The sequence below is a fragment of the Eutrema salsugineum genome, unplaced genomic scaffold (assembly GCF_000478725.1).
Source record: "Eutrema salsugineum unplaced genomic scaffold, Eutsalg1_0 scaffold_2, whole genome shotgun sequence".
NCBI classification, from domain to species: Eukaryota; Viridiplantae; Streptophyta; class Magnoliopsida; order Brassicales; family Brassicaceae; genus Eutrema; species Eutrema salsugineum.
In genome coordinates, this window is record NW_006256829.1 from 7,241,118 (window position 1) to 7,263,104 (window position 21,987).

Sequence of the window (21,987 nt, forward strand, 5' to 3'; positions counted from 1 at the left end):
TTTGTGAAAACATTATTCATTTTTTTGTTAGACAGAGTGATAAACGTTGAAAGTTAAGTGAATCAGAGAGAATCTAAAGGTTAAACAACCACATCTATTCTGATGATAATTTCACCAATACTAAATTTGTAACTATAGAAGTAGCAGGCTAGGAGAATGAGATTTCTGTCCTCTGTCTCAGTCTGAGACTCTGAATTAGACACGTTTCCGGTTCTTGTTTAAAAATATCCCACATGAGACCAAAAGGCCTAAAAACGACAGCGTATCGTATTCGCGCACGTTTTTAAATTGCCATGCCTTTTATTTACGCAAAGTCAAACAAAAAATCAACATCGGTAGCTACGTGTCACGAAATTAAAAGCTTCGGAGGAGGATAATCTCGGTGGTTCCAGTAAGAACGACGTTCAGACAGAAAGCGAACAAAGCACGATAAATATCAAATTCCGACACGGATCTACGAATTCCGAGAGACTAACCATGGTTAAGGTTGAAGATGAACCACGCGTTTCCGTAGAAGGTGGATGTGGTGGTGTTGTCTCCGGTGAAGGCGGCGACGAGCACCGCGGGGTTGTAATCGCCGGTAACGGCACCGTTCAAGGTGACAACGCCGGATCTGTCGCCGGAGAAGGTGGATTTTCAGCTGAGAAATCGAGTGGCGAAGCTAGGTATGAATTGTCTTTGAAATTGCTGTTGATTTGCATGTTTTCATTTGTGCCTCCCTTTTTCATTTGAGTCTAGTTCTGGAAATTGAGTGGGGATGCCAAGATTTTTTTATGAATCAGCATTTCGATCTGTTCACATTGGGATGCATGTATTCTAAGGATTTTAGTTGCTATTTATGGAAAGTCATCTTCCTCCGAGGGATCAATTTGTTATTGGCTGGAAAATTGGTTTCCACTTCTTATGAGTATCAATCTTGTGCTTCAAATTTCTTCATGCGTACATGAATTTCCGTGTAAATGTGAATATATGATTATTGGGAGTTTCCTTTCGAACATGAGAGAGTGCATAAACATTCATTATAACCATCTCTTGCCTCTATAAATGCTTGTCTAGTGCCATTGTTAGTAGGTGGAGGGTTTATTCCTAGCTATTTGATTATTGCCAATGTTGCATCAATAGTCCATCTTTATAAGTGCGGTAACAATTTTAATGGAATTTCCGCTACTAAAGGTCCAAGGAGGTCCCGTCCTCTGAGCCAGATGCTTCAGCGATCCTTCCATCTCAACTTACTATTTTCTTTGGTGGGAGTGTTAGTGTGTTTGATGGCATTCCAGCAGAAAAGGTTGGTCCTTTAGAGCATATTCTGCTTCTTTGACAGATGCTCAGATTTCCTATCCTCACCGTGATCCAATGCTTACAGATTCAAGAAATCCTCCGTATTGCTTCTGCTACTGCCAAATCCATTGAGACAAAGAACTCTACAAGAATCAGCCCTGCTCCTTCTCCAGCACTGAACAGAGCTCCTTCTTTCTCCAGCACATCTACTGGAGCTTCACCAGCTGGACAGTCATTTCCCATTCACCCAATTTCGTTTTGTAGATCTGCGGCTGGTAAGTATTTGCCATAATCTTCAAACATTGAAAATGGATAATTCTCATTTGTTTTCCATTAATCTGTTTGCCGATTTCAGATCTACCAATTGCAAGGAGGCATTCGCTTCAACGATTCCTTGAGAAAAGACGGGACAGGTATTCATCCTTACTAACTACACTTGATCCTTTCTCCATTTCTCTGGAAACTCAAAATCTGATCAGTTTCAGAAGTTGCTTATATACCTGAGAGGGACTTGTATAGTTTTTACCTTGAGATTGCATCCAACAGCAACATTCGCAATCTTTATTTGCAGATTGGTCAACAGAAACCCTTACCCTGCTTCTGACATCAAGAAGACAGATGTCCCAACAGACAATGCCTCTGTTAAGGAGGAATATTCAACTGCTTAGCAGAGAAGATCAACCTCCAAGGCTACAATAAGCTTAACGAACATATCATTTTCAAAAGCAAACTAAGTGAAACGTTATGACAGTGTATCATATATATGCTGCTGTGTGTTGTATTGTAGTGTCTGTACAGGTTTGTCTAACAAACCGAAGATTTGTTTATGTCTGGAGTGGTCCGACATGTTTATCATTTTCTCATCTACGGAAGAACAAACTATTGTCTTATTTTAACTTATAACTCTTGATGTATGTTATGTTATTGAACTTGTTATCTCTTCCAGAATACAATTTGTGTGTAATATTATTAATGAACTCTGTCGTTGGTATATAAGCTTTCATATTATAACTGGCGAATAACAATGGGAGATGTAAAAGTGAAAACAATGGAGTGTGACATAAATTCATTAAAATCTACACATACATATATTCACCTCCGCGAACAGCATTCTCTGCGCCTTTCCGCTCTTCCTCTGCCTCTTTCTCATTCTCTTTCCAACTCTCATATTTCTGATCGTCTGTTGGTAATTCATGGCGGCATATAGGGCAAGAGTTATGCTCGTCCTGCCACAACAATTTGATCATAAGCTTTTTGTTCTTACTTACTCGTAAAGCTATAAAGCATGCTATACTTTTTATAACTATGTATGCATAAATATTGGGTTTTTGTGTTTACCAGCCAAGGCTTTAAGCAAGGAGGGTGGAATGTGTGCTTGCATGGTAACTCCTGCATTTTGTCGCCGATCACCAAATTCTCTTTGCAGATGCAACATTCTACCTCTGCTCCTAACTTTTTAAGCAATTCCTCACTGAAAACAATCACTGGAAGTTTCTCGACAACTTCTTTACTCGCCGGTGGAGCTCTTGGTGGTCCACCATCTTCTAGTATCTGCACAGAACACATCATATATATCATTTTTAATCGCAATGCTAAGCAAAAAGAAGCTACCACTTTCATATCAGAGGTTGGGGATAAACACTCTTGATACAGAAGAAAGAGAAAAGTAGCCTAGCCAGCCATATTGGAATCAAGTGGACAAACCAAAATATGCGAAAAAAAAAACATATAAGTGAAGCCTCTCGTTTTATCAGCAATGTGTGATCACACAACAACTAGATCGTCTGAAACTAGTTTAAGGAAGAAAAGGTTAGGCAATGCCAAAAGATATAAGAACTACCTCTGGGATGATACCGTCAAAACCGTTGATGAGTTCTTGCATCAAGTTGGCCGTTTCTCCAAGAATGTTTTCAGAAGGAGGGCCATTAGAGGATTCACCAGCAACGATGGAAGCGAAAGCGGACATGAGATTCTGCTGCACTAGCCACTGAGGCTGTGGCGGCTCACGATCAACCGTTAGATGTCCCTCGAAAAGATAACCTTGTGAGCTCTCGGTTGGCTGATTATCTACTTCGCTTAACTGCTCCTTGGCTTGAGCAACGCAAGATTTCAAGTGTCTCTTCTCAGAAGCATCAGAGACAAGTCTCTCAGCCTCCTCGAAAAGGCTCAGTCCCGCAACCCAAAACCCAGTAGCTGTATATCTTGTCTTAAGAACCGTTGCCACACGAGATACAACTATATAAAACTGCAATGGCAAGCAAACCAAAATTGTGTAAGAGAGGCTAACTAAACAACACACACATTCGATTATTAACATAGAAATTGAAGAATAACAAGTGTCCGTTGAAACTCATATCGGATCAATTGACATGAAGATTAACTTTCTCCACAATTGTAATAGAAAACAAGAAAGAAAGATGTTTGATTCCTAATTCAATCCTCCAAGTAAAAACCACCATAAAACATAAGAATTGAGCACGAATCAGTCAAACATTCAAACAGCCAGAAATTCACCACGACCAGGAGATAACCCTAAGATTCCGAGCAATTTTACTATCTGTTTGGTACGGATTCTAACGATAAAACTAACCTGTTTACGGAGAGAAGGAGAGGAGGAAGTGTAGCGATCACGAAGAAGAGAATGAATAGACCGAACGGATGCCTCGAATCTCAGCTTTTTGTTCAGCTGTTTCTGCAGGTCATCAAGTTCAAGCTTCAAGCTTTCCTCGGAAGGAGACGGTGAAGACGATTGATCCATTAGAATTTTCCTTGCAAGAAGTTACGGAGAATTCAGGGGTTTCGTATTAGTTGAGGATTTTGTAAGAAGGATCAAATGAACAAGGATCTCGTCTTCTCAGATTTTTTTGTAGGCGCCGAGTTTTCTTGATCAGGAGGAAAGGACGAAGACGGTCGGGTCAAATCCGGTTCGGTTTCCTTTGGTTTAGTCGTATAAGGAGAGAACAATAATCAAAATTAGCCGCGTTGACCGAAGTTGCCCAAGCATGGACTTTTTCTTTTTCTTTTTAAGCCCATTTTTTATATTGACGACGTGGATATTGATTTCTGCTTTAAGAACTCGAAGAAGAACAAGCTTTTCCTTTTTTTGGTCAAAGAACAAGCTTTTCCATGGACAAGAAAATTGACACCAAAAAAACTCCATGGATTTACTGATTCGACCTTTAAAGTTAACAACATGAATCTAACACATGTAAAAGGTTTTGATCCTATTCCATCTTTGAGTTGAAGTAATAATCTGGAGATTCTTTATCATATTCCAAAACAGAAATAAAACAACACAAGTATCTCAACTCCATAACTCTTCAGTTTCCCAAAACAAAAGACCACTGACTTCACCGACCATTTTCTCAAGTCTTCCTGCGGCCAACACGGGCAACAAAACCAGCTTTGATCTGCGCCACAGATCGTCCAGATCCACACTGCAAAACAAATATCGTTCATCATATTTGCAAATAGAAACACAGAGACTTAAACATAATCAACTCGTTTAATTGATCAGGTCAATGTAGGCAACGATATCAACATCATCACCAGCCTCGCATGACATGACTCTTCAATTACGTGAGAGAAATTTGAATCACTAAGAAAAGTATGCCTCCTGATCAGCTGATCCAAGATTAGATTTTTTCAGTATCAATTACAAGACTAAGCATAAACCAATATGGTGGTAACTAATTCAATTATCACTGGCCCCCATCTAACAGTAGTTTTAAAAGAATTACACGACAGAGTTTTGGCTTGAGAAAAACATGAGTGGAAGATAATGCCATATGTAAGGTTCTTTTAAGTTGTCTCAACATAAAGACTACATAAATAAAGTTTTACCTTTTCGCATCTGAGAAAGAAGAGACGGTTCTCCTTTGAAAGAATTGTGTCTGGGCTCTTGCAACCAAAGCAAATGACGTACTCATCTGAGAATAATACACGTAAGGAATCACTCTAAGAACTCCAAATTGATATTCTTCTATGGCAATTCGAATTCCGAGACTAAAGAGAGAGATACTTACTGACATATCGCCGCAAAATCCCTTCAAAGTTCTTGGGTGCAAACCTCCCCTTAACAACCAGCCTTTGCTGCCCATCAAGGGAACCACTAGTACCCAACTCAGCAAGCAAGAAATTCATAACATGATCTGGTTGACGATGCATCCTGGTTTTTTTATTTAACACAGACGAAACATGCAACTCCAGACAGTCATCAAATTTATCACATATTAGAAGTATCGAATAAGTTTGAAGAGGAAGATAAAGGGGCTTTGTTCATACGTCTTGCAAAGGTCCATAAAGTTGACAAACACAGTCTTCTTTGTCCCCTCACGAAGAACTTGAGGAGGCCTCATAACTGTACGACGCCTATCTCCAGCAAGCTCCGGATTATTTTCACGGAGTATGTTAAAGACTCGACCAAGAAGCTGCAAATACAACTCCCGTCAGCAAAAACCAAGTAGTGGGATTTTTTTAAAAGGATACACTGACTTAAGGAGAGAATGTCGTCCTAACCAAAGAACGTCGTCTATGAACTATAGTTTAATGCAAAAAACATATAAGATATACTCACCTCGTCATACATGTAATCTCTATCACTTCCCTCCCAGGGGTAACGCTGCTGCTGCAGATCTATTCCCTCTCCTTCTCCGTCGTCATTAGCATGCTCTGCAATATATTCTCTGTAAGATTCAAAGAGGATAAAAGTCCAGCCGCGAGAAACGGTTAACTAGTCAAAAGGTAACTAAGACAATACCATCCAAATCTTCGGGAGCATCGAGACTTTCGTCATTCAATGAGCTTGATTCAACCTAACCATTAAACAAAAACAAAGTGAGACACATAATCATTAAAACACAAGTTTAAAGAGTTAATAAAACTTAGAAGACACAAAACGTTAAACACTCACTGGCTTCTTTTTCTTTTTCTTCAGTCCAGCAAAAGAACTCTCAAGACCATCACTAGCTGTAGGAAAATAAATGAAGTAACAGATATACCATTAGAGAGAAATAAAGAAGTTCGACAGCAAATAGTCTCTCTCTCTTCAACATACCAGGCAATGAGTCAGATTTCTCCGCTTGAGACTCTGTTGAGTCCTCGATAGGATCCTGAAGGACAACTTTCTTCTTCTTCTTCTTCTTGGTTGGATCAAAGGGTGCGAGCTAAGGATGACCACAAAAACCATTCAATCATGATTTATCCCCAAAACTATATGGTAACTTAATATTTCAGAAAGAGGATCCCTTAACCCCTAAAAACAAAAGCCCAACTTACTTCTTGCTCATCCTTCACCTCTTCCTTCATCTCATTATTTTCATCAGCCATGATTGCTACTAAGAAAAAAATAACATTAAAATAAAATAAGAACTCAAAAACCAAACATCTGCAACAGAGATAGCAGAACCGAAAAAGTAGATTTTTTTTTTGAAGGTGTGTAAACTATGCGTCTACTCGAAATTAAGGCTTCTACATCAGATTAATAATCGCAACGCAACGAGAACATAGGTAATATTTCAACATCTAAGAGATAAGAACAAATTTCGACTCCGAATGAAATTCAATATGATTATACCCCAAATATTTCTAGGTCAAGGCTCCACAGCAGAAAATCTAGATTTATAAATCTCTTTACTCTATTCCTCCGAATACGATTTCCTTTGAGATCAATAAAAAAAAAAATCGAAAAAGGATTGAACGAAAACTCACAAAGGACGTGAAAGCAAAATTGGTGCAAAGAGGAGGTTGCTTGGGAGGAACCTGAGAGAGAGAGCACGCGGCGCGGAGCAACGGAGTCAGTCACAGAAATGGGTAAGGGATTCTGATACGGTCTCTAGGTTAGTCACGTTTAAGAAGAAGGAGAGACTCTGTCTGCTTCAGAGGCTTTACAAGTTATATGTGTCCTCTTTTCTAAAATTATTATTACTTGATTGCTTTTTTTTTTCTTTTTGTGTCTTTTTCACCCCTGTTTGAATGAGTTTTAAACTTTTTACTAACCAAGAAATTTTTTTTTTGACCAAATAAGGAAATATTTAGCTGATCTTGTTTACAACATTACTAAAATACACTATTGTTGTTAGATGAATCTAAATATTTGCTCTAATCTCAACTTGGTCGTATAAGTTATATTCATTTATTTCTTCTTTATTGTTAAATTCATTTCTTTCTATATCATTAATTTTATAAAAAGTTAAAACGATATACAGTATATGGTGGTCAATATAGTATTTTTAACATTTAGAAAACATATTTAATTTTGCTGAAAAAAAGAAATATATATTTAACTAAGCATAAATGTTGAGGCTAAATCTGATAAAACCAGATAATTACCAGTCGTAAAAAGAGCTTGTGAGGTGTTGACCCAATTCCTCTCTTTCCCTCCTAATTCCTTAGGGTTCCTCAATTTTTCCTTTTCACCGAAACACAACCCCTTACTTCTCTTCTCTCCTATCTTTCTCTCTACGTTTTATTATTCCTCTTCAAAGAGAAATACACCTACGTGGATTGCAGAAAGCAGAAAAAAAACCCATAAATGAGTTTCTCATTCACATCCAGATTCTAGTCTTCAATTCGGTAATTGTGCTTAAAAAACCCTAATTTTTTCGAATTTTGGGGTGTTTACTCTGCTCTGGCTGATCTGTAGATTAGTGCGTTGGAGTCTGCTCAAGTGTTGGCAATGTCGGATGACATGGTGATGCATTTCTCTTCGAATTCTTCCAATCAGTCTGATCACTCTTTACCCGACAAAATCGCCAAGCTCGAGGCCCGCTTGACCGGCAAAACCGCCTCCTCGGCGAAGCTACAGCCACAACAACAACAACAACAGCAACAGCAGCAGCTCTCCGGCTGGTCATCTTCTTCCGCCGCTGTCAAAGTCGTAGCTTCCGCACCGGCAGGATTGTCAGAGGCCTCTATCAGTGATTCCGACGATGAGGTACCTTCGAATTTTTTTTTTTTGTAAATAATAATTGAGATTTAATGCCTATCATTTTGTTGACAGTGTTTAATCACCCTTGTTGCTAATGTCCTATTTATCTAGCTTCTTGTATTGATTGGTTTGTGCATAACAAAAATTGATAAAAGGTCATGCTCTCATTTCTTTATTGAGGTTATCGCAATGTGGGTAGATGCAAATTATATCCTTTCTTGAACACGAAACACAGTTCCTCGTAGGTATATCTTATTCTCGCTGTTACTGTCTCAGAATACAGGAGATTTCCTAATCCGAGCCAATACCAAAAAGCGCCAGAAACTTCAAGAGTTTAGCAACTCCAGTGTTGTTGATTATGCTGAGGTAGTGATTCTTTAGTAAGGATTTCTCTTTTCGTCCCTTATCTGTTTCATATTTTTTGATAAAAGTCTGGTGTATGTTATATAAGGTTTCTATGTGATATTGAAACAACTTATTTGGATACAAGTTATTTCTCCTTTTAATGAAGAATATTGTTGAATTGAAGCCTCAAGAGGCTGCTTACGATGGGAGGAAAAATGATGCGGAGACCAAGACAGGCCTTGATGTAAATAAGAAGAAACAAGGTCGAGGTCGGGGTTCATCAACAGGCAGAGGGCGTGGTTCTAAAACTAATAATGATGTGACAAAAGCTCAATCTTTGCCTGCACCGGTCTCAGCTCCAAAGTGTCAACTGGATGTCTCTGATCAAAAGGTTAATGTTATTGACTTCATATGATCTTACATGCAACCGCTCTTCTCGTCATGGAGAATTTATATATTTTAGACTTAATTTCATGACAAAAATGTGGACATGAGCGTTATGTTCTAACTGAAGTAAAACCATCTGTTGGCCTTTTTGGAAAAAAATTAGCTGGTTAAGAAAGAACCATTTCCCACTTTGTTTAAGAGAATCATTTATCTAGATTTGCATTGATCATGGCAACCAGACATAGTGTATTGATGATAATTCTGCTTTTATTCTTCAGGATTTTAGGCCTGATGGACAGCTCAGGAATGGTGAATGCTCTCTCCAGAATGTAAGTTTCTCCTATTATTTTCTTTACTCTGTAATATATCCTGCCTCAGAGAATATGCAATCGTCTCATCATCTACGACTTATCTGCATCTTATAAGTTTGTTAGAATAATTGAACGTGATATTTATATATGATTATCCTCAAGAATGGAAATCTTTCTTTTCTCACTATTTTGTTCCTTGTTTATAAATCAGGAAGATGTGTCGTCTTTACGTGCAAAAATCACTATGCTGGAGGAGGAATTATGTAAATCTCGACGAGATTCTTCTGAGTATCACGATCTTTTCCGGAAGCTTGAAAATGTATTGTGTGAATGCCTTGTAGATTTAGCCAATTCTGGTTATGCTATTTCCATTCCCTGCTAATCTTGATTATAATTTATGCAGGAGGTAAAAGATCTAAAAGATCAGGAACAACAAGGGAAGCAAAAGGTGAGAAAATCTTTTGTTTCTGTGACATGGTTACTTTTTGAAAACAAACTGGGTATTCTCATGTCATTTTGGTGCCTTAACTGGCAGAAAAATTTGCACATCCTCTAGGAATATTCTTGGTGAAGAAACTATCAATATTCTCTCGCTTCGTCTCTGTAATTTTCATATTTTTTACATTGCAAAACATGCGGATAACCTTTCTTTTTATTGATGCAGACAACGAAAGTAATATCTGACCTTCTCATATCTGTTTCCAAAACTGAGAGACAAGAAGCAAGAACGAAAGTCAGACATGATTCTTTGCGATTAGGCAGCGTTGGTGTACTCAGGTCTGCCATAATGTTTTCATATAAGTTCTTATGGTTTAGTGTATGTCCAATATATCCTTCATATCTGTGATCATTAAGTATAATAAAACATGTATAGCAAATAAAATATCGCGTTTTAGTAAAACATCAAACCATCTCGCATAGAGCTTACTCTCGCATTTCTTTGCAACCCGTAGCTTAGAATCTTCTTTGCTAGGTTACGAGGTTATTTTCTTGAAAATTTGTGATTTTAAGTTCAGTCTATCAGCTGTGTGGCTATTTTGGTGATTTCAGGACGGGAACCATCATAGCTGAGACATGGGAGGATGGACAAATGTTGAAAGATCTGAATGCTCAACTCGTAAGTTAAGCTGTGTAGCGACATAATTTTATTAAACAATATCGGTAATTCCTGCACTACCTGCTTTAATTTTGCTATAAATGTGAATGAAAAGAGACAATTGCTGGAAACCAAGGAGGTTATCGAGAGACAGAGAAAGTTCCTTAAGAAACGACAGAATGGTGGTATGTTTCCCCAAACTTTCTTACTTTGTCAGTCATTCCACGATCTCTTGTATTGTATGCTGTCCTTTTTTCCTTATGCAAATTGTAATGATGTTTAGCACCCTTCGTTTTTCCATTTGCTTGTAGATAAGAGTGATGGGACTGAAACAGAATCAGGAGCACAGGAGGATGATATCATCCCCGATGAGATTTACAAGTCTCGCCTTGCTAGTATCAAGCGGGTATGTTCCTCCTTCTGCATCATCTCAGTCTCTTATTTTCTCTACGTTGATTGGTTTCTGGTTCCTTATCATACATTTATTGATTTTACCTCTCAGGAGGAGGAAGTAGTTCTGCGTGAGAGAGAGAGGTATGAATTGGAGAAGGGGCAGCTTATGAAGGAGATGAAGCGCATACGGGATGAAGATGGTTCTCGTTTCAACAATTTCCCAGTTTTGAATTGCCGATATGCTCTTCTAAATCTTCTTGGTAAAGGCGGATTTAGTGAAGTCTATAAGGTCAGAACATTGATAGATACTACATTCTTTTACGGGTGAGAAATTATTTGCAGTAATTTGATGTTATGGAGTTTAAGCAGGCATATGATTTGGTGGATCATAGATATGTTGCATGCAAGCTTCATGGTTTAAATGCTCAGTGGAGTGAAGAAAAGAAGCAAAGTTACATCCGACATGCCATGAGGGAATATGATATCCACAAAGACCTTGTGCATCACCACATTGTCCGGCTTTGGGATAAGTTTAGAATTGACCTGGATACATTCTGCACTGTTCTGGAATATTGTAGCGGTAAATCAGAATTCTCTGCTCTCTCTCTAGATATGCAAAGGATTGTCTGTGGTTTGCAGTTCTCATTCGTAAGTTTGAGTTTCTAATGCAGGAAAAGACCTTGATGCGGTTTTAAAGGCAACACCTAATCTTCCTGAAAAAGAAGCAAGGATTATCATTGTACAAATAGTTCAAGGCCTTGTATATCTGAACAAAAGATCACAGAAGATAATCCACTATGATCTGAAGCCCGGGAATGTTCTGTTTGATGAGTTTGGAGTAGCAAAAGTGACTGATTTTGGTCTTAGCAAGATAGTGGAAGACAATGCTGGCTCTCAAGGAATGGAGCTTACATCCCAGGGAGCTGGAACATACTGGTGAGCAATCTAGTTTTAGTACCATTGACATGTTTTTTTTTGTTAAACACTCTCAATTCTTCCTGACGTAATAGCTAACAAAGGTTGAAAATTCTGGATTTCAGGTACTTGCCCCCAGAATGTTTTGAGCTTAGCAGAACTCCTATGATCTCATCAAAGGTTAGCGATTGGTGAATGATGTCTTAATCAGAATGTGTTAAAAGTTTTGTGGCCCTAAATTTTGTTCAAAATTCAGGTTGATGTATGGTCGGTTGGTATACTGTTTTACCAAATGCTATTTAGAAAGCGACCCTTTGGACATGACCAAAGCCAAGAGCGGATACTACGAGAAGACACAATCATTAAAGCCAAAAAGGTGGAGTTCCCAGCAAAACCTGCCATATCGAATGAAGCAAAGGTAAATTAGCTGTGCCTGTCCTTAAACCTGGTTTAAGTAGTAGAACCAAATGGTAGTAAAAATGTATCCCCATGGTCACTCACTGTTGCATTTTTTTCTGCAGGATTTGATTCGACGGTGTCTAACATATAACCAAGCAGATAGGCCTGATGTTCTAACACTGGCACAGGATCCATATCTTTCCTACACTAAGAAATGAGAGTGTACTGTAGTCTTCATAACCAAATCAGAGATACTAAAGGACCAGGTCCTAGATTTTTTTTCTTTTTCTTTTTGTATAGATTTATAAAGTTTTTGTTTGTTTATTTTAATCTTTTATCTCCCGACCTCTTGAACCATATTAATTTCGGGTGAATTTATTCGTCTGTCTTCCTTAAATTATGTAATATGTTATGTATATTCTTCATGTTTATTTTTAATAGAACATAAACTCGAAGATGATACAGGCTCCAATTCATTCAGCCATGTTTACTTCTCAAGTTGAGAATAAAAACAAATCTGGATTTAGACTAATGGAGCTAAATAAACCGAAGTGTAAACCAAGACAAAACCGAAAATTGGTACAAACTACTGAGACCGTTGGCTTACAAGCAATTACCTCAGGACAAAAGTCCACTTATCCACTCATACAACACAAAAAATCTCATTTGCTTCTTCTTCCATGGCTTTATCCTTTGCTCCTTCAACAAGATTCTCCAAGATGCAATCAGGGGTATGGAACAGTGGATCCTACATGCCACGAGTTACCGTGAGATGCTGTGAAACCGGAAAAGAGCCTCCACGACCAAAATCAAAGCTTCAAGTCGGATCGCCAATCATCATCGTGGAAGCACCTAAAGTGATAAAAACAGCCGCTTCAATGCCTTGTCTTAGGGCTAACGCTGGTTTGGTCAAGCCTGGCGATGTTGGAAGGTCTTCTTCTTCTGCTTCCACATTCCTTTTTTCTTCTATAACTGTGTAAATTTTCGAACAAAACTCAGACTAATCATTAATCGATTCATAGAAAACCATGTCTTTTGTGTTGTTACAACCATTGCATTTTTTTTTTTTTAGTTTTACTGAGGTTAAATTTGATCAGAACTGATACCATATATTTATTCGCATCATGTGAATTCCGTAACTTTGGATAACTGGCACACCTTTAGACTCTGAAAATGCATTATTGCATCATATTAAATTACAGTCATATTTATTCATTAACAATTTAACACAACTCAAACATTTGATCTCTGAAGAGATTTCTCATATTACTTTATTAATTAAATTTTGGCTTAAACAATTTTGTGACCTCTGCATAATTTACACGGATAATAAAAGTAACTTATCTATGTTCAATTTGTTGGCAAAACACATAGAGCCAAACTTTTACGGTTTCTAAATTTGCTTGCAAATGGGTGTGAAAGTTTCTTCCATTTTTTTAGATGAAAGACAATCAGTTGTATGATTTTAATCGCATTGTTTTTATTTTTGGCAGAATCGTGTCGAGAAAACCTAAGGACTTGTGGGCAGTTCGACTCTCCATCGGAACGTATCTTTTAGATGGTAAATATTTCAAAGCTTTAGAGCTTGACGAGTGAGCCAGTGATTGAGATAATGTCACGTAAATTTCAGATTTAATTGTGTATATTTTCAATATATGTATACTAGATATATAATTTTTTTTTTCGAATTCTCTCATTCATTAAAAGTATAGATTATGGATAATATTGATCAATTTTGAATTTTTATAGGTTCGAAACTAAAAATAAAATTTATGGATAACTAAGGATTATCAATTTTGAAATCTAAATATTTTGTATTTTAACCCAAAAAAAATCATAGATAAATTGTTGGAAAAAAATATTAAGAACGAGCTAAAATAAGGCTTTCCAGAGACATAAAATTCTAGATATGATTGGGAAAGTAGTCATAGACTCATAGTATACATCTTCTTTTGGATGCGAGGACTACAAGAGTGGTAGTAACACTTCTTATGCTTAATTCCTTGGTATGCGACTTGTCTTCTCCTCTTGGTTTCGAGATGAAAGTAGAAATCAGAAAACGTTTGCTTTTTTTCTTTTAGGCATATAAACAACTTCATTTGCATCAGTGACACCAATAAAATAGTGTTTGGAGGAGGGAATCATTTGATCCTCAAATGCAGGGCTTAAGAAGCTCAATGAGGACCATTCAATGGTTTTGGGCATCTTCAAGAACCCATAAAGTGCTTGTGCGAGAACAAATCCAAGCTAAACTTTCCTTGGTAGTTTATCAAGGCATATGTCACGTCTTTGTTATATACATCAGAGGCACCATCGGGTTTTCTTATTGTTTCAAATGTTATTGACCGCACATCAAAGCTCACTATGAAATCACTAGGAAAAGCATGATTATAAAGAAGTCCATTGATGCATACCCCCACCTCGGACACGTACGTATCTCATCTGAACCACAACCGTGCCAGCTGCAGCGTCTCGCACTTATGTCTATAAAAGACGAGGGAGAATTTGGATGACTGTCCACGATTCTTGAGCTCCCAATGTAAGAACCTTAAGGCTTTTTAGCCGTAAAACGTTCATTAGCTGACATAACCATCATTTTATACTTGTTTTTATGTCAAAATCTTTGTTTTAGATAAATTATTATTATTATAAAATTTAATTTTAAATTTCTAATTTTTCAGATAAATACATATATATAGTAAAATAAATCATTGTTAGACTGTGATCATTAGAAAATGCATATTGTAAAGTGTGGTCTATGTGTTTAGAGCTCGGTCTGGGTAAAAGCCCATAAAGTATGTGTTTAGGGTTTGTAAAAATAAAACAAATTTTGGGCCAACAAATGGTTTAGAATGATATTATGTTTGGGCCTATTATGTTTTGGCTTAGTTTCAAGTTTGATTCTGTAAATCAACGTTTCGTACTTTTTTTCTTTTTCGTTTTGTCTTTTGTCACTTTTTTTTTAATTCTTTAATTAAAATTTGTTTTATTAAAATAAAATAGATTAATTAGATAATAATTAGTAAAGATAAAAAAGAAGAAACAAATCTAATTACCGTAATTGACTTACGTCTTCCTCATTCATCCTCACTTTTTCATCTCTGATCTTGTTCAGTGTTATTCGATTTCAACATCTTTCCTTCTAATTTTTGTTTCATCAATCGTAATTTATCTCTCTGATTTCTTTAATTCTAAAATGATTTTTTATTTACTGTTTTTATATAAATTGATTAAGAGGCTAAAGTTTTTTCTTTGATTTCGAAATCTCAGGATCGACTCTGTTTGTGTGGCTTGTATGCATTTTTTTGTCATGTTTTATGAATCACACTTAAAACTACAAGTATTAGTTTCTTTGAAAGAAAAACCACAAGAATTATTAAGTTAGCGTTTTATCGACTAACACAAATTTATTTAAATAACGTTTCGCTCATCCATTTTGTTTTAATAATATTTACATTTTATTTACTGATGCACAACATTTAATATACACCATTTTTTCATTAATGGAGGACCTAATATGAGGCGGGAAATATGCATGCATTATAGTCAGTAAACGCGGATAAAATGGAGTTTACGAAACACATGTTTTTTTTTATATAAGTTGCTATTGTTTTTAGTTAAAATTATCAAATTGTTAATCTCCGATTTAAAATTGCTTGTCTGAAGGGCCCACTCGAGATCCCGGTTTTGGGTGTGCGCTAGGACATCGTCGGGCAGTTAAAAAGAAGAAGAGGAAAAAAAATGATCATAGTGGTTATCGAATAATAATGAATCGATCCATGTGCTGAGTCTAAAAAGTAAGTTGAATTCAGCACGAAATATCCAAATTTATATATCGATGAAGTTTTGTTTTATTTCAAACATATATACATTAACTTAGGTAGGATCCAATGCTAGTATACGTCTATATTTTGAAAACAAATACTTTACCCACTCACCATATACAACCTATATATATGACTACTCGTTAATTACTCACAATCACACTAATCGTTACAAACTTTGTTACAAGAACAAGAGCAAAAAAGAGAGACAGAGAGAGAAAAGAAAAAATGATGACGATGGAGACAGTCTTAGCCATAACGGTGATGGAAACAATCTTAGAGATTTTAAACGGTGAGGGAGGGTTGTGGGAAAACATCCAAGGTGGTGATCAGAATAATAATCAGACTCAGGGGCTTAACAAGGAAGCGTTTGCAATGAGATTCTCGGGGTTATCCCGTCGTCCCAACGGTGATGTTGATGAGGACATTGTGACAGAAGGTTCTAAAACCATCGGTAATGTCATCATCGAGCCTTTAACGCTCGTCCAACACCTCATGCACTCGGTACGTAATATATTACTCCATTAACAGTGATAATATTTAGTTTATATACAATCCACTGATCCAGGTCATGCTTTTGATCACGATCATTTTCAATATTGTACATGTGTGTGTGTCTTAATTAGGTCAAATGGAGGAACTTTTTCCCCTGTATCATCGCCGACGAGCTCCCTTATACACCGCAGCGTAACCAGGTTCATGCGCCCATAGGATACGAGACAGAACATGCAACCATATTGGTAATTTTTTGTTTTTGCGTAACAAATAAAATAGAATGGAGATATATGCAAACGCTGACTCATATGATTTGTAGAAGAAAATGAAAAAAAATATTTATGGTCCAAAGGCCTAACTTTTTTTGTTTGTATTGATTTGAAATATTAGATGGAAGCCAACTTCCAAGTGCTGACTCCTCTGGTGAAGATAAGACAGACCAAATTCACTAGAACGGCTGTCCATCTCAATAATGGTGATTGGCTGGTGTATGACTTCCCCACCAATGACAACCAGCAGTTGCCTTTCATACGAGCGTGCCTTGTGCAAAACTCTAATACCGTTCCGGGAGCCTCGACGGTGACGTGGGTCGATATAGCACTATACCGCCAAGTGGCCAGCGACGACGACTACCTCGAGCTGCTTGATGAGAACGGTCGAGGCTTCGGGTCTCTCCGGTGGTTTCAGACGTTGGCTAGAGAGTGCCGCCGCCCATCCATCTATAGCTATGCCACCGCAGGTACATAAAACTAATGTTGTGAGATCTTTATTTTTTCTTACTTATGTTCTTGATTACATAAACTTGTCTTGATTACATCTTTATCAAAAAACAAAAAAAAAAATCTTGATTACATAAACTTGTCTATAACACGCCTAGGTAAATATATATATATGGATAAAACTAATGCATGGGCTATATATGATATATGGACAGACATGAAAGACCAAGATAAACGGTTTACTGTGTTGGCTCAGAGGATGACTCGCATTTTGTGCTTGGGAATCTCTTGGGCTACACCACAAACTAACAGCAGGAAGAGGATTGGTGAAAGGTTGGGCGTTTCTTTTGGGACATCCGCAGGTGATCATGACGAGGAGGAAGGTGACCTTAACTACTTGACTGCTGTCAAGTCTGAATTGGTGAATGCTCCCTATGGTGTGGTGTTCGAGTACATCCAGTCGATCCAGCATCCTCGTTTGGGGGCAAACATCTTCCACGTCCCGTTTCATGATACAGAAAACTACGTTGGCCTCTACGTCCATGAAGATGATCCTGATCGTAAGAGGTTTCTTAGGGAATGTTTCAAGGACGCATCTGGGGCAATGCTTGTTACCTCTCCGATAACCACCGAAAGGCTTAACAAGACCATTAAAAAATGGACCAAGAAGAACGACCTGGTTTTGGATTCTGTCGGATACGTGGTTTGTCCCGCTGGTGCAGCTCGAACCCTAGTGACCGTTGCCTACCAGCTCAATTTCACTGATCCGGATCTGCCTAGCCATGATGTCGAAGGTCCTAACGGTTGGATGGACAGGGCTGCTAACGATATAAACCAAGTCTTCACCAACATCGGACACCGTTTCGAAGCCTAATTAAGATATACTATTATAAAATAAAATAAAAATACTCTATCCCTGCTTTCAATACTATATAATTTCAGTTATTTTCATATATTCAACTGAGCATGCAGTAGTAATGCTACTTTTAGTTACTTAATCATGGTTCTTCAAAGTTTGCAAACATACGAAATATTCATTCATACTTCATCGACCCAATCCTTGACAGGCTAATTAAGGCCAGTCTTGTGGAGTTTTATATATATGTCGAAATTTTCAGAGGAGACGAACCCCACAACAGTTCAAATTCATTAAGAACATAAACACGTTACTAGTTTACAACGTAATCACATAGGCTATCAAAATTTTAATTATAATTTTTCTTTTATCAAACAATCAACATCCGAAAACTTCCATCCATGGGATAAATACACACGCGTTTATTTAAATATCTGAAAAACGAAGTCCATTTTATCATAAGCCGCTCATTATAAAGGCCCAAGTTTGATGCAGTTTCATCGTTTCGCGTTGTTTTTCTAAGCAATTATGAGATCAAAGGCTGTTTATTTGGGTTAGTGATCAACCCGGATCCAAACGGGTACAACGGGTCGTAATGCGGGTCGCCCACGTTCATCGGCAACTGATCCACTGTCCTGAACCACGTCCGAGCCAACTTCCCGGTGAATCCATAATCTCCGAACAAAACATCAGCTACTCCCTGACCTTCCGTTCCGGGAAGCCACGCCGCCACCAAAGCGTCGATGTTCGCGATGTATGGCTGCATCACCACCGGCCTCCCCGACACAACCACCACTACACATTTCACCGATCCGCACACGTTTCCGATTGTGCTTGGACCCGGTTCGGCTATGGTTAAGTTCCTGCTGTCTCCGTATCCCTCCGCGTACGGTGTCTCTCCGACGACTACGATTGCGTAATCGAAGCCGCCGGACTTGACGAAGTTGGTGTCTGGATTCTGATTGTAGACGATTTGCGTCGTCGGATCCACCGTGTTGTTCACCGCGGCGAGGATCGTTGTACCTGCAAAATTCAATTTCAGATTGGTAATGCTCTCTTCTGGAGTTCCGGATTTTATTGGTTTGCTTTGCTTTGACATTTGTTGTTGCATATTGGAATCAGAACAAACTGAAAATGACATAAATAGTGAATCTGGAATGGTCTTAGAAAGTCTTCTGTGTTCTATATGATGATAATGATGATGATGATGATGATGAATCACTAGAATAGATAGAGGAAAGTTGTGTGTGTACCAATGGTGAGATTGTTGCCTTTGAGGCCTTGCCAAGTGATTGTCCAGCCTCCACATTGGTATCCCAAGTTATCAGCGTGTGTGCCTGCGACAAGGATCTTGTTGCTCTTCTTTGGCAGAGGAAGTAATGGTTTATCTGCATTTTCACCATTCTTCAACAACCCAGTGATTTCCTCACTGCTTCCCTTGCCAGTTCCCTGTGTTCCTGTTAAAGGAAAGGGACATCCAATGTTGAGTTTGGGATCTCTATATGAAAGCTGATGTTTTTATCTTGTCCCTGCAATTTTACAGACCTTACTACCGAGCTGGTTAGCCAAGCTACGATCAGCCATGGGATCCTCAAAGAGCCCCATTGTAAATTTGACTGTCAAGATTCTCTTCACAGCATCGTCGATTCTGCTCATCGGGATGAGTTTTCTCTTCACCTGACTAGTTAACTCGTCGATTAACTCGGTCAAGTTTGATGAACCCATGATCTGCATCGGATGATTTTAATCACATCAAGCGTGCTTATATATCTTTGAAACTAGGAACCGTTTTGAGACTGACCATATCGAGTCCAGCAGTGATAGCGGCATAAACAGAGTGTGAATAGTTAGCATGAATAGGTGTGGTGATCTGATCAACACCTAGAAAATCCGAGATGACAATGCCCTGCAAAGAGATTCAAAATCTATCTCATATGGGATGCTTCTAGATGCTTTGCTTAAGCAGGATTCTTCTATGATTGAAGTTACCCTGAACTTCAGCTTGTTCTTGAGGAAACCCGTGATAAGGTTCTTGTTGGCGTGCATTTTCAACCCGTTCAAGGACGAGTAGGACACCATAACTGTTGCAACGCCCTTGTTTACCGCATCATAATAAGCCGGCATGTGAATGCCAAGCAATCCCTTTGAACTAATAACCGTGTTGTTCGCGTTCATCCCTGTCAACGTACCTCCATCTCCAACAAAGTGTTTAGCACAGGCTGCAACTTTGGTCCTGTAAGTTTACCAAGTTTTCTATTGGTTTAACTCCATGAATCTTTTGCTTTCTTAGCCATACTTTGATTCATCATAGTAAATTTACTTTCCAGCGACGAAAGGAAGACCCTTTTGACCTCTGGGAAGGTCACCTTGCAAACCAGGTATGATCTCAGTCATCTGTTGAACTATTCTGGGATCTTCACTGTAGTTCTCATAGCATCTTCCCCATCTAGGGTCTCTACACACCTGTTCAAAGTTGATTAATCACAACAACTATGTTTCCCGCTTTGGTTCAGACCAGATGTTACTTACTGCGATACATGGAGCAAAGACATATTGGATTCCTGTCGCTCTAACTTCAAGCGCAGTTGCTTCACCAATCCTCTTCACAAGGCCAGGGTCCCTAACAGAGATGAATACAACAGTTTGAAAACAATGTCGATGGGGTCTAGTTTAGAAACGGATTCATTTGGAATGAGATTCTCTACAAGAACTTGCCTGGTGACTCCGAGGCCTATGTTATGCGGGAAAATGGTGGCGTTGTAGGCGTTGTTGTGACCATGAACAGCATCGATCCCGTAGATCATGGGAATCCCTAAGCGGGTCGAAAGAGCCGCCTTTTGAATCTCATTCACCATGTTCACCCAAGCTTCAGGAGTTGCCTTTGGCGCAGGCACACTTCCTCCACCACTCAACACACTCCCTGCGCATATAATTCTGAGACCAGTCCCGGCTTTCTGTTTTTTTTTTTTAACAGCAAACTTTGATCTTCCCACTTTTTTTAACAGCAAATTTTTTGATTCAATTTTTTTTAAAAACAACTACAATTATTATCTGGTTCACTATAATGATTAACCGAAGCTAGGTTGACTCTTAGAGACCTAATTATCGTTTTTAATGCATAAATTTCATCTTGTAAATTTCATCTTGAATATTTTGAAATAAAAAATATATCCTAGCCATGCACGAATGATTTTAAAAACATATACAAATTCAGCCGACACATAATCATGTTATTTTTTTTTGTTATATTTTAAAAATTCCTACTACTGTATATTTTATATTTTGTCAAATATCATCAAAATTATAGTCTGAGACAATTTAATAGCCCTATAGATCTCAGGAACGTTTTGAAGGTCCAGAATCATACCGATGAAGTAATTTTTAATGACTTCGCTAGTAGCATTGGCGCGTTCTACTTGAACCATCTGCCCGATTTTCTCTTCAAGAGTCATATGGCTCATCAGATTCTTGATTCGGACTCCCAATGGCTCTGTTGGGTCCTTATACTTGGCGTTCGCAAGTGGTTCTTTATTAGCTGTCACCACACAGCAGAGCAGGAGAAGCCCTAACGTATACAGAAAGTAACTCGAACTCCCCATCTTTGCCTCTCCTTCACTCTCGACACCTACTAGGCTAGTAAGGCTACTAACAATAAAATAGCTGAAGACTGTCCGTTTGAGAAGGACAAGACAAGAAAACGATGTGACGACGAAGACACTTATGAGGATTATGAATATTACAATGTTCCTAATGAGATAGGAACATCAATAAAGAGGTTCAGATTTTGTTGTTTGGAGTGAGACAAGTGCAATAAGAGGTTGAATTTTTTTTTTTTTTTCTTTCTATATTCTTGTATTTGTATTGTACTTACGCTTGTGAGATGATTATATGTATGTGGACACAAACATTTCCGTGACTAAGAACACCAAAAGATAAATTAGATTCTCTTTTCCTTTTTATATAAGAATATAATGAGATAAAATCGTTACGGAAACCGAAATATAATTTGGCAAGATAACATACTAAAAATATTACTTTTAA

At 38.0% G+C, this 21,987-nt stretch overlaps 6 protein-coding genes and 1 pseudogene across 9 annotated transcripts; 4 read left to right on the forward strand and 3 right to left on the reverse strand.

Moving 5' to 3' along the window:
• Positions 1 to 333: 333 nt before the first annotated feature.
• On the forward strand, positions 334 to 2,255 carry LOC18017131 (protein TIFY 3B). The gene is made up of 5 exons (XM_024155727.1): positions 334 to 665; positions 1,174 to 1,285; positions 1,364 to 1,553; positions 1,634 to 1,691; positions 1,850 to 2,255. The coding sequence occupies exons 1-5, from the start codon at positions 478 to 480 to the stop codon at positions 1,944 to 1,946; spliced, it is 645 nt and encodes a 214-aa protein (XP_024011495.1). The 5' UTR covers positions 334 to 477; the 3' UTR covers positions 1,947 to 2,255.
• LOC18017130 (E3 ubiquitin-protein ligase AIP2) lies at positions 2,227 to 4,155 on the reverse strand. Its single transcript, XM_006400593.2, has 4 exons — positions 3,869 to 4,155; positions 3,119 to 3,523; positions 2,617 to 2,829; positions 2,227 to 2,504 (listed from the first exon to the last, which is right to left on the reverse strand). The coding sequence occupies exons 1-4, from the start codon at positions 4,034 to 4,036 to the stop codon at positions 2,355 to 2,357; spliced, it is 936 nt and encodes a 311-aa protein (XP_006400656.1). The 5' UTR covers positions 4,037 to 4,155; the 3' UTR covers positions 2,227 to 2,354.
• Positions 4,156 to 4,421: 266 nt separating this feature from the next.
• LOC18017132 (eukaryotic translation initiation factor 2 subunit beta) lies at positions 4,422 to 7,128 on the reverse strand. Of its 4 annotated transcripts, none has more exons than XM_006400596.2 (10): positions 6,988 to 7,128; positions 6,556 to 6,611; positions 6,335 to 6,443; positions 6,191 to 6,246; positions 6,038 to 6,092; positions 5,855 to 5,949; positions 5,563 to 5,708; positions 5,304 to 5,446; positions 5,122 to 5,207; positions 4,422 to 4,715 (listed from the first exon to the last, which is right to left on the reverse strand). In XM_006400596.2, the coding sequence occupies exons 2-10, from the start codon at positions 6,604 to 6,606 to the stop codon at positions 4,644 to 4,646; spliced, it is 813 nt and encodes a 270-aa protein (XP_006400659.1). In that variant the 5' UTR covers positions 6,607 to 6,611; positions 6,988 to 7,128; the 3' UTR covers positions 4,422 to 4,643. The 4 variants fall into 4 exon arrangements, with proteins under 4 accessions (XP_006400659.1, XP_006400657.1, XP_006400660.1 ...); XM_006400594.2 differs by having other exon boundaries at positions 6,556 to 6,614; positions 6,988 to 7,110; XM_006400597.2 differs by having other exon boundaries at positions 7,039 to 7,107.
• A 557-nt stretch (positions 7,129 to 7,685) lies between these two features.
• Positions 7,686 to 12,506, forward strand: LOC18017133 (serine/threonine-protein kinase TOUSLED). Its single transcript, XM_006400598.2, has 17 exons — positions 7,686 to 7,851; positions 7,922 to 8,212; positions 8,483 to 8,572; positions 8,736 to 8,942; positions 9,217 to 9,267; positions 9,461 to 9,568; positions 9,653 to 9,697; positions 9,914 to 10,026; positions 10,300 to 10,366; positions 10,461 to 10,530; positions 10,657 to 10,751; positions 10,848 to 11,027; positions 11,108 to 11,318; positions 11,410 to 11,674; positions 11,779 to 11,833; positions 11,910 to 12,071; positions 12,175 to 12,506. Exons 2-17 carry the CDS (start codon positions 7,955 to 7,957, stop codon positions 12,268 to 12,270), a joined length of 2,073 nt encoding a protein of 690 aa, XP_006400661.1. The 5' UTR covers positions 7,686 to 7,851; positions 7,922 to 7,954; the 3' UTR covers positions 12,271 to 12,506.
• Positions 12,507 to 12,708: 202 nt separating this feature from the next.
• LOC18017134 lies at positions 12,709 to 13,743 on the forward strand. The gene is made up of 2 exons (XM_006400599.2): positions 12,709 to 12,983; positions 13,546 to 13,743. The coding sequence occupies exons 1-2, from the start codon at positions 12,733 to 12,735 to the stop codon at positions 13,646 to 13,648; spliced, it is 354 nt and encodes a 117-aa protein (XP_006400662.1). The 5' UTR covers positions 12,709 to 12,732; the 3' UTR covers positions 13,649 to 13,743.
• A 1,982-nt stretch (positions 13,744 to 15,725) lies between these two features.
• Positions 15,726 to 18,044, forward strand: LOC112086796 (homeobox-leucine zipper protein ANTHOCYANINLESS 2-like). The gene is made up of 5 exons (XM_024156652.1): positions 15,726 to 15,849; positions 16,065 to 16,380; positions 16,503 to 16,616; positions 16,762 to 17,110; positions 17,306 to 18,044. The coding sequence occupies exons 2-5, from the start codon at positions 16,105 to 16,107 to the stop codon at positions 17,962 to 17,964; spliced, it is 1,398 nt and encodes a 465-aa protein (XP_024012420.1). The 5' UTR covers positions 15,726 to 15,849; positions 16,065 to 16,104; the 3' UTR covers positions 17,965 to 18,044.
• Positions 18,045 to 18,430: 386 nt separating this feature from the next.
• On the reverse strand, positions 18,431 to 21,545 carry LOC18017135 (annotated as a pseudogene).
• Positions 21,546 to 21,987: the final 442 nt, after the last annotated feature.

Bases quoted from the DNA above. Each gene is read 5' to 3' on its own strand.
- LOC112086796 (XM_024156652.1), top strand. From the start codon at position 16,105: ATGATGACGATGGAGACAGTCTTAGCCATAACGGTGATGGAAACAATC. The intron at 16,617-16,761 runs GTAATTTTTTGT...TTGAAATATTAG, and splicing joins CAGAACATGCAACCATATTG to ATGGAAGCCAACTTCCAAGT. The intron at 17,111-17,305 runs GTACATAAAACT...ATATATGGACAG, and splicing joins CTATAGCTATGCCACCGCAG to ACATGAAAGACCAAGATAAA.
- LOC18017133 (XM_006400598.2), top strand. From the start codon at position 7,955: ATGTCGGATGACATGGTGATGCATTTCTCTTCGAATTCTTCCAATCAG. The intron at 8,573-8,735 runs GTAGTGATTCTT...GTTGAATTGAAG, and splicing joins GTGTTGTTGATTATGCTGAG to CCTCAAGAGGCTGCTTACGA. The intron at 9,268-9,460 runs GTAAGTTTCTCC...TTTATAAATCAG, and splicing joins GTGAATGCTCTCTCCAGAAT to GAAGATGTGTCGTCTTTACG.
- LOC18017134 (XM_006400599.2), top strand. From the start codon at position 12,733: ATGGCTTTATCCTTTGCTCCTTCAACAAGATTCTCCAAGATGCAATCA. The intron at 12,984-13,545 runs GTCTTCTTCTTC...TATTTTTGGCAG, and splicing joins AAGCCTGGCGATGTTGGAAG to AATCGTGTCGAGAAAACCTA.
- LOC18017132 (XM_006400596.2), bottom strand. From the start codon at position 6,606: ATGGCTGATGAAAATAATGAGATGAAGGAAGAGGTGAAGGATGAGCAA. The intron at 6,247-6,334 runs GTATGTTGAAGA...ATTTTCCTACAG, and splicing joins GAAATCTGACTCATTGCCTG to CTAGTGATGGTCTTGAGAGT. The intron at 5,447-5,562 runs GTATGAACAAAG...TAAAAAAACCAG, and splicing joins TTTATGGACCTTTGCAAGAC to GATGCATCGTCAACCAGATC.
- LOC18017131 (XM_024155727.1), top strand. From the start codon at position 478: ATGGTTAAGGTTGAAGATGAACCACGCGTTTCCGTAGAAGGTGGATGT. The intron at 666-1,173 runs GTATGAATTGTC...CCGCTACTAAAG, and splicing joins AAATCGAGTGGCGAAGCTAG to GTCCAAGGAGGTCCCGTCCT. The intron at 1,554-1,633 runs GTAAGTATTTGC...TGCCGATTTCAG, and splicing joins GTTTTGTAGATCTGCGGCTG to ATCTACCAATTGCAAGGAGG.
- LOC18017130 (XM_006400593.2), bottom strand. From the start codon at position 4,036: ATGGATCAATCGTCTTCACCGTCTCCTTCCGAGGAAAGCTTGAAGCTT. The intron at 3,524-3,868 runs GTTAGTTTTATC...TTGCCATTGCAG, and splicing joins CTCCTTCTCTCCGTAAACAG to TTTTATATAGTTGTATCTCG. The intron at 2,830-3,118 runs GTAGTTCTTATA...TGTTCTGTGCAG, and splicing joins TTGACGGTATCATCCCAGAG to ATACTAGAAGATGGTGGACC.